At 44.3% G+C, this 9,155-nt stretch overlaps 1 protein-coding gene across 3 annotated transcripts; it reads right to left on the reverse strand.

Moving 5' to 3' along the window:
• Positions 1 to 1,374: 1,374 nt before the first annotated feature.
• On the reverse strand, positions 1,375 to 6,729 carry GPR85 (G protein-coupled receptor 85). 3 transcript variants are annotated; one of them, XM_079304916.1, is made up of 3 exons: positions 5,842 to 6,729; positions 5,388 to 5,729; positions 1,375 to 3,497 (listed from the first exon to the last, which is right to left on the reverse strand). In XM_079304916.1, exon 3 carries the CDS (start codon positions 3,320 to 3,322, stop codon positions 2,210 to 2,212), a length of 1,113 nt encoding a protein of 370 aa, XP_079161042.1. In that variant the 5' UTR covers positions 3,323 to 3,497; positions 5,388 to 5,729; positions 5,842 to 6,729; the 3' UTR covers positions 1,375 to 2,209. The 3 variants fall into 3 exon arrangements, with proteins under 3 accessions (XP_079161042.1, XP_079161040.1, XP_079161041.1); XM_079304914.1 differs by having other exon boundaries at positions 5,388 to 6,729; XM_079304915.1 differs by lacking the exons at positions 5,388 to 5,729; positions 5,842 to 6,729 and adding an exon at positions 5,171 to 5,372.
• Between the last annotated feature and the right edge of the window lie 2,426 nt (positions 6,730 to 9,155).

The following is a 9,155-nucleotide window of genomic DNA, read 5'->3' on the forward strand; positions in this document are numbered from 1 at the left end:
CTCAACACACGATTCAGTTTTTATTCACTCCTGCTATCTTCGACAATTGCTTAACTGCCTTAATTTCAAAGCCTTTTTCAATGTAATAAAAATGTCCTTCTGGTAGAAGTTTATTGGTCCCATTTCAAATTACGTTCTGAAACATTCCTATACTGATGAGGACTCATTATTTTAGCAATTTTTCTGTTTCAACACAGTATATAAAGCCATGCCTCTCAACTACTCAACCTCAGTATAAAAGTGTAAGTGAGGTCAAACAGATTGCTCACCAAATCTTTGATCAAGTTGTCTGATCACATATAGACACAACTGTCTGAATTGTTGCATATGTTATATAATGTTATCATACAAATTTAAGCATTTCCATTGTTGACTGCTGCTCATGTATCTATAGGTTAACTTGCTGGTCATAAAACTACAACAAAGGACAAGATATACCAATACTGAATTAAGACCTCTAGTCTTGTCTCTCCCAAAATTAAGAAAAATCTATGTTCTTTATGACTGACAAACTCATGATTTTGTGCTTCAGTTATACACATTTTCCAAAATTAAACTGTGAAGTTAAAGTCAAATACTGTGTTGTAACTTTAAATACAACTGACATATTAGAACAGATAGATGGGTAATTATGATAAACTACACAATAGTGCTACTGCAGATAATATAATTTATCAATCCTGTGGTCCCCATCATTCATGCATTTACAGTTTGGGAATACAGTGACTGCAAAGGATAATAATTCATAATGGCTACATTCTCAGTACTTCATGCTAGCTCACTAGACAAAATAAAAAAGGTTAATTGTATAACTGGAAAAATGTAAAATTTTATTCCAAGAAAATTAACAAGCTACACAGGTAAATTTTGGCAAATGCAACTTTATATTGAAATCCACACATCTGTATCTTAAAGAAGGAAAGACTCACAGACTCTAATGTATTTCTAAAATACTAAGAAATCATATTATATGCTTTCACAAGTTAAAACTTAAATAATTTAAAACAACCAATACACCAAAATGTGCAGAAAATATAAACAAGACTGTGCCTTCAGTAGAATAAATGCTTCACAAATTGTGCAAGATATCATACTAAGGCTGCGGTCTCCCCATGACAGCTGTCTTAAAATATAAACATACATCAACTGCCTGTGTTTCTCAGAACAAACTAGAAAGGGCGGCACACCTAGAAAAAAAAAATCATATAATCCCAGTGATGTGCATATTGATTTTGGGAACCGTTGGAGTAAAAAGGAAAAAAGAGGACTAAGTGGTCTTTCATGCACTCCCAAATGACTGACCAGAGTTATTGATTCAATTTTCCTTGCTTATTTGCTTCAATGCTAAACAAAATGGAAGATACTAGATAACCCTTTAAGGCAACATGTGTTTATTCTGTATAATTATAACTGTTCAATTATGACTGGATATTATCATTAACGTTGCCTAACAGACTGATATCTAGCTTTTTAAAAAATATAAATAAGAGTCTATTAAACTTTATACCAAATCAGCAAAAAACACAGAATACAGTTAAATGTTAGTAATTTCACTGTTAAGGAAAATGGTAATTAGAAAGAGTAATATATTTGGAGAAAAAAAAAAAAAAGTCAAAATCTGAACAAAAATACTGCTTTGGAATGCTCCCCAAAACTTACTCACAAGGCAAACAGATTTGTAAGTGTGATAATCCAATAATGCATGGCACATCTTTAATCAGTTACAGTACTTGAGTCCCCAGTTTTCAGTCTTTGCAAAATAATAATTGTATGAAATGTTTTAAAGGTCTTCAGATGTCTAAAATTAGTTTTATCAACACATTAACCTCATATCAACTTAATTTATTAAGATGTCCAATGCTAATCTTTTTGATGTTCTTATTTTATGTAGTGATATACACAGCATTTAGCACTGATACTTAGCACCTGCTACTTTCATAATCTAGATTTCAACCACATAAAGGAATTCAGGGCAGTAGTTCAGTCCTTTGTTCTTAATTACAAACCTTCAGCAGTGGTCAGCAGCAACATGTTTAGGTTTAAAACAGGATTAGAGGTGAGCTATTGCAGAGACTGCAGAATGTTGCCCAAATCCTTACAGCTGCTGACATCCCATTCTTGATTTTCTCCTCAAGACATGGCTACAGGCCACAATTGCTTAGCAGAGAATGGTAGTGTTTCACAAGGCTAAAGATTTACAGATGCTCCCTCATATAACACAGTAAGGTTCCCTTGGTAACCTGGATTTTCTGCAGTAAAGAAGGGTTGTGCTGAAACAGCGCCTCAGCTCCCTGTTGGAGAAAATGCAGACAAAAGGATTGATTCCAGCTTGGGCAAAACTCATCCAGACAGCGGCCGTTAGAAATCCCCCAGGTACTACAGGCCCTCTTGCAAAAACTCTCCAGTAACAGGCTACCAAATAGGGACCCCACAAGGTCAGAAAGAGGAATGTCATGATGTAGAACATTCTGCTGATTCTCTTCTCCATTTTGAATTCATCTAAAACCAGTAGCCTCCTCCTGCCTGTGGTGTTCGCGTTTTGCCTGATTCCCAGCAAGGTTGGAGGTGTGGGACCCCTTCCGAATCCAGCCAGCCAATTAGCAGCTGCTTGACCACTGGCTCCAGGACCATGGAAAGTCCAGTTCTGGCTCACTGCTGCAACAAACTGGACTGGCTTCATTTTCCTGCGATCGTGAACAAAAAATATCAGCTTGAGGTAGACAAGCTGTGTGGCTAGGAGGATAAGGGCAAGAAGAAGCATAAATCCCAAGGAATCATTAGCCCTGAAGGAACGATGCTGGAAAGTGCATTGGTCTTCCTCCCTAATGAATGAGTAGGTGCCCACATCTAGAACTGGGGGGAAAGCCATGGCTACAGAGAGAGTCCACACCATACAGATAACAGCCAAACAAGTCCAGAAGGTCAGTCTTTTCGTATAAAAACGGTGGTGGGCAATAGCTAAGTATCTCGTGACGCTTATGCAGAATAACATGAAAGCAGTGTGAAAGCAGGACAAAACCCCCAAAAAGGCAATCACTTTGCAAGTAAGAGTCCCATACGTCCACGTAGAGCCATTTTTTACCGAGGTGAAAACAAAAGGGAAACAAATTGCAGATCTGAGGATATCTGAGCAGCAAAGATCCAACAGGAAGTAGTAAGGAGCTCTATGCAAGGTCTTATCTTTGACTAGCAAAATGGAGATCAGAAGGTTACCCACCACACTGACTCCTATTATGAAACCCAGTGAAGTCAATTTCAGAAAAGCTGTTAAAGGAGAGAGATTTTGTAAAATGTTGTCAGCTGCATGGCTGTAGTTCGCCATAGATGGATGGATGATATGTATATTGCCTCAGTCAAGTCTCATGATCTATATTTAAGAACAAGGAAAAAATAGATCCATACATCTTACTGAAAATGTAATCCACAAACAGAACTGATCTTGTGTCTAGTCATACAGTACATCCTCTTCTTTCTGATTTGTCATGCCATCAAAATATCTGAAAAAAAATCGAGCTATCAGTTCTTAAGTTAACACAAAATGATGTCAGAAAGTGCTAACAAAGATGTTAATTTATGGAGAACCAAATGAAGTTGTAAATTTGAGTACTATTGTTTGTTTTTAAAAAACATGAGGCTTTTTTTTTTTTTTTTTTTTTTTTTACTATCTAGTATGATGGACTATTGGCAGATTTGGCTTGTTACAGTTTCACAACTGACCAATGCCCCTTATATTTGGTAGCACATACAGTTTCCCAGTTAAAGCCTCAGAGATTTTATGAATCAAAAGATACCCAGTTTGCAAGCCCAAGAGTTAATCACTGACATCTTTTTTAAAGAATCCCCAAAGACTGCTGATATTCTGACATTACCTACATTTATTTTATGGATACAGTAGTTGTCAATGTTTTAAGAGGCAACTGCTGTGTTGATATGGATCACACCCAAAGAAACCCTGCAGAATTTATGTTTTTTAACCCAAGTCACCAAAGCACATTAATCACACAGTGTTACTTTATGCATTTTGTAAGAGAAACAGTATCCACTATCCCCCTCCCTTCCTGCTATAAGCCATAATTTTATTATTTAGGCTTTTAGATAAACAGGTATCTAGACAGTCGACAGCAGCATGCTTTAGGGTGTCGTCCCCCCGGCCTCCCCCCCTTCCCCCGTGCTTTAATGCAAATCGTTAAAGCCTCGACATAATTCATAATAAGCAACGGTCAGTGTAAATACTGAGCAAAAATAGGCAGCACAGCCAATATATAGTGCCCATCCTTTCAGGAGGGACAGCATTAGTTATGCTTAAATTAACATATAAATTATTGTCTGTGTGGCTTTTTTTCGTTTTGGTTTTTTAAAAATTATTTTTAGCTAATTAGGGCTCCGCGATTCCCATTAATCCTCCCAGCGAATCGTACCAGAATCCATATCATGCAATAAAATAAAATTAAGAACTGTCTGCTGCTTTTGCTTTTTTCTTTTCTTTTTTTTTTTTTTTTTCTTGGTTCCGTTCTGTTTTCCTTTTTTCCCCCTCCAGAGCCAGGGACAGGAGCCACAGCAGGCACGATCAGGCTCCTTCGTTATCCACACGAAGTGTTTCCTATGCCACCTCGGGTGTACAAAGGATATTCCCACTGAATCCCAGCAAAATCCTTCCATTCTTACCGTCCACAAAAGAGCCTGATTGCTGCTGTGTAAACAGAGGCTGATCAGATCATGGCATCGTTTTAAAGCCATGAAATCAGGCTCCCCCTCCCCCTCCCTCAGCCCCGCCGCTCCCCCTCCTCGGCGGAGCTGTCCCCGCGGCCGGCCCAGCCTCCGCACACCGGCCCGCTCGCCGCACACGCACCGGCACCGCGGGCACCTCACCGCCGCCGGCACACGCACCCGCGGCCGCCGCCGCTCCCCCGCGCCCGGCCGCGCAGGGCTGGACTGCGCCGCGCTGCAAGGCAGCCCGGCTGCCGCTGCCTGGCATCAGCCGCATCTGCCGGAGCCGTGAGAGAGCCCCCCGCGGCGGGGAGCTGGGGAGAGCGGAAGAGGCATTGTCTGTGAGGGCTTCCATCACGCCACTTCTTTGGAAATCAGCCCCGCAGCCCCGAGCGGGAGAGCCCTCTCGGCACGCACCTGCAGCCGCGGCAGCCCTCGGCGCCCCCAGCCCCTCTCCTCCTACCTGTTGGTGCCGGAGATCCCCACATGCCAGAGCAGCTCCTTCCCGCCGACCGGGGGCTGCTTTGCCCTGGCGGTCTTTTCTATTCTCCTCTACCGTCATTCATTCTTCTTTCTCTCAATCCTTTTCCTTTTTTTTTTTTTTTTTTTTTTTTTTTTTTTTTGTTATTTCCCTTTTTTTTTTTTTTTTTTTTTTTTTTTTTTTTTTTTTGCCTCGGTACCTTGGCTGAGGATCCAGTCAGCGGCTCGGGCGGCGCATGCTCCTCGCGCCGCCCCCCTGCGCGCCGAGCCCCGTCCTCCCCTGTCGCAGCGCCACAATCTCTGCCTGTAACGCCGCGGCGGCGGCCGCCTCAATGAGGGCACGGCAGGCACGGCAGGCTCGGCGGCGGCGGCCGCTGCTGTCTCAGCGAGGGCACGGCCACCTCCGCGGCAGCAGCAGCGTGCTCAGGGGTGTGCAGGCGGCCCCGGCGGCAGCAGCCTCCTCAGTGAGGGGAAGGCAGCATCCTCAGTGACGGGAAGGCAGCCTCCTTGGCAGCACGTTCCCATCGCGATGTATAGCCGAGCTGGATTTATTGGCGAGTCCGGGCAAGCCAGTGAGGAAAGGGAGGGGAAGGAATTAGGTCCTGCGCTCCTTGTTTATGCCTCTGGGCTCCCCCTCCCGCCCCGTTGGCTTACAGCGGGGGTCTGGAGGCGCCCGCCGCGCTGCGCGTCGCAGCCTGTCAGGAGAGGGACCGGGCGCTTTCTTCAGCTGCCGCTGCTTGATCCTCCCGCTCGTGGCTCGGTTTCCTTCCTCCCGATTCCCACCCGGTGAATTCCTTCTTCCTGAGCCCCGAGCCAGGGAGGGCTCCTTAACAAGTGCCGTTGTCCGCGGAGGGCGCATTCGCCGCGGGGCCGTGAGGACAGCGCATCTTTCCCCCGGCAGCCCGTGGAGCAGCTCCCGTCGCGCAGCCCGAAGCCGGCGCAGAGCCGTCAGCGCGCTCGCTGCATGGCGGGGGAGATGAATCGGGTGTCAGCCCGTTCGGTCCGCGGCAGGGCCGGCGCTCCCCGTGGGCGCGCAGGGCGGCAGCGGCGGCCGCCGCGGAGGAGCGCCCGCCCGAGCCGGCGGCCGGCGGGGATCGATGCCGAGCCGTCCCGATGATGTCATGCGGGCCGCCGGGCCGGGGCGGCGGCGCCGGGAGGCGGCGGGCTGTGGCCTGGGCCGCCGCAGGGCCTCCCGCGGCCCCCGCTCCGCCCGCACCGACCCGCGCTGCCGCCGCCGCAAACCCGGCAGGGAGCGGGAAGGGTTGGGATCCCTCCGCCCTCCCGCCTCCTGGGTTTGTACGGAAGTTTATCCGGGAGAAGTGGGAGCGGGAAAGCCGTGCCCCAAGAGTAATTGGCTTTGGCTGCAAGGCAGTTAAGGAACAGCTTGTTTTGGGATCGAGAGATTTGGATCCTGAGGAACTTCTTCGCTGGGAGCTTCCACTCAAGCCAGAATAAATCCTTCTGTGGGACAGATTTATGGGGTTGATTCATAATGTGTGTCACATCTGTGAGACCGTTAGTAGACTACAGGCATTTTTTAAGGCTGTTGTCAGGTTTGGGGTTTTTTTGACACTCACTAAAAGGCCTTGGAATTGGTTGCCAAACCACAAAATTATCTCCAGTAGCAACCTGACCAAGCCTAGAGGTCTGCAGCCACTGGAAAATGCACGTATTTAAAACCAACACTGCACTATTTCAACTATGTGGCTTGTTTCAGATAAATTTCATTCATACAGAAAACTGACACAAAACTCAGGTACCACACAATTTCTTTTTTTTTGTGCAAATGTAATCACAAGGACATGATGGTGCTCATCTTTGGGGTGGCAGGCGTTAGCTCCACTTTTAAAAACTGGCATATTGGGTGGTTGTTAAAGTTACTAATTCAAGTTGCACTTCTCATGTCACAATCACCTAAGCTATGCAGACTCTCCAGGTATCATTTCTTTGTTGAGACACAAACAATCACGTCCGAAGTAATTCTTAAAATGCGAAGGACAAGGAAGTGGCTTTAATGGTCTGTCTAATATAGCAAAGAGTTCTCCAAATGCCATGCATGGAAATGAAACATTTACAGTGCAAGATTAGGAAGATTTATAATACGTGGTACAGAATGACTATACTGTTGTCATGGTCAGGGTCTATTCTTATACTCTGATATGTGCAAGAATGATGTTTTGTTAGGAGTAAACAATGCAACACCATCATTGCCATAAAATAGACCCATTGCCGTAGGTTTTAACTTTTTTTCTGTCTGTGCTTTCTTTTAGAGAATGTTACAAAATTATGTTGCTATATAGCATTTTAAAACTCACACTCCTTCTAGACATGTAACAAACTGCTTAGAAGTAATCTGTGAATTTCAGAATTCATTCAGTGTTCAACCACCAGTTCAGCATAAACCCATTTGTCATCATAGGCGTAACCTGAGAACAAGTCTTCCAATTTTTTTCAACAGAATGTAGACATCTAGATTGAAGTGGCACATAGCAAAGTTAGTTTCCTATCATAGAAGTCACTGAGAAAGAGATACATTAGGGAGCAGATTATCTCATTCTGAGTCACAAATCTAAAGTCCATCACATAGCTTGAACTCCATTCTGTTCGTTGTAAGGGTAGAGTCAGTCAAGAGAAATCTTTGTTGCAAAGTAAGAGAGTGGGGTGACATAATGCTGTGTTTAACTGTTGCACAGGTAGCAGGTCATGTCCTCCATGTAGAGAAAAAAAATCTCCAAGAGTCATGGGGCTGAGAATGTGGAAGGTGAAGGCAGATATCAGGAAAAGATGGCTCCAGGAAGTATGAACAACTGGAAGGCAGGGAGAAGAGATATGTAAGGAAAGGTGATGAGGTCTGTGCTAACATGTTGCAAACTGAGTGGACTAGGGGTAGCCAGGAAGAATTTCTTGGGGTTTTGGCACAAGAAAGGATCCCGAATCTTGAATAAATTGCCCACCATACAATATAAGCAGTGGTAACACTAAGGGCAACCCAAAGGAGGCTCCAAAACACAGAGGATGCATTGTCCCAAACAAGCATATCAGAAGTGATTACTCTTAGGAAAATAGATATGTTTCCTTGAATTTTCTTTCTTTTCCTGCTTCTGTACTGTTGTGCCTCATGAAGGAAGGGTAGAAGAAGAGAGTGTAAGTGAAGTACAAGCACAAGTACAAGAGGGTTCATGTACCTTATGAGAGTTAGCAGCAGACTGATTAGAACTTCCACTGGAAAATGAGGAAGGCAAGGCAATTTTGCTGATTTTCTTATTTAGATCAAAGATGAGAACCATCTCCAGATTTGGACAACTCTAAAATAAAGATCTTGAGAGTTATGGTACAGAGCTCTTTCATTTTCTTCTGTTTGAGTTATTTGGTAATCATGGCCAAGAAAATAACTGATGAAATACTCAGCTTTGTTGATGATGACTGAGGATTCTGTATTCCAAGTCTTTGGGGTTTTTTTTCCAAATTAGATACTATTCAAGAATGACCAAGGAACATTGTTTAGTGAATTGGATCCACTAAGCCCGTTCCCAGATCAAGCTCATCTTTTTGGAGAGCCCTACTTTGATACTCTCAGTCTTTGATATCATCTGCAGGTCTGAGCAGCTCATTCCCATGAGGTGATGCTTGGGTACTTGTGGCCAAGGAGCCAGGAACCTGCTTGTGGAGATGGGGTGGAGTTAAATACTATTACAGAGGAATTTATTGGTGTGTAAGCAGCATTTGTGGTACTTGCCATCTATTTCTTTTGAGGATATGTGCCCTGAAATTCTGCACCACAGTTCTGAACCAGGTAAGGATGCTGAGTGGTTCCCATTGTTTTGAACCTTTTCCTCAGAATGGGAGAGGTTTTTGAGAGTCTGACACTGAGAAATCTCACTAATGGAATCTGAGGTAGAGATTGTGTTAGAAGAAAGGCTAGTGATGACAGTTGAAAAGATGGGGTGAGATATTGTGCTCACTAAGGT

This window comes from Erithacus rubecula (genome assembly GCF_903797595.1).
Source record: "Erithacus rubecula genome assembly, chromosome: 4".
Lineage (NCBI taxonomy): Eukaryota > Metazoa > Chordata > Aves > Passeriformes > Muscicapidae > Erithacus > Erithacus rubecula.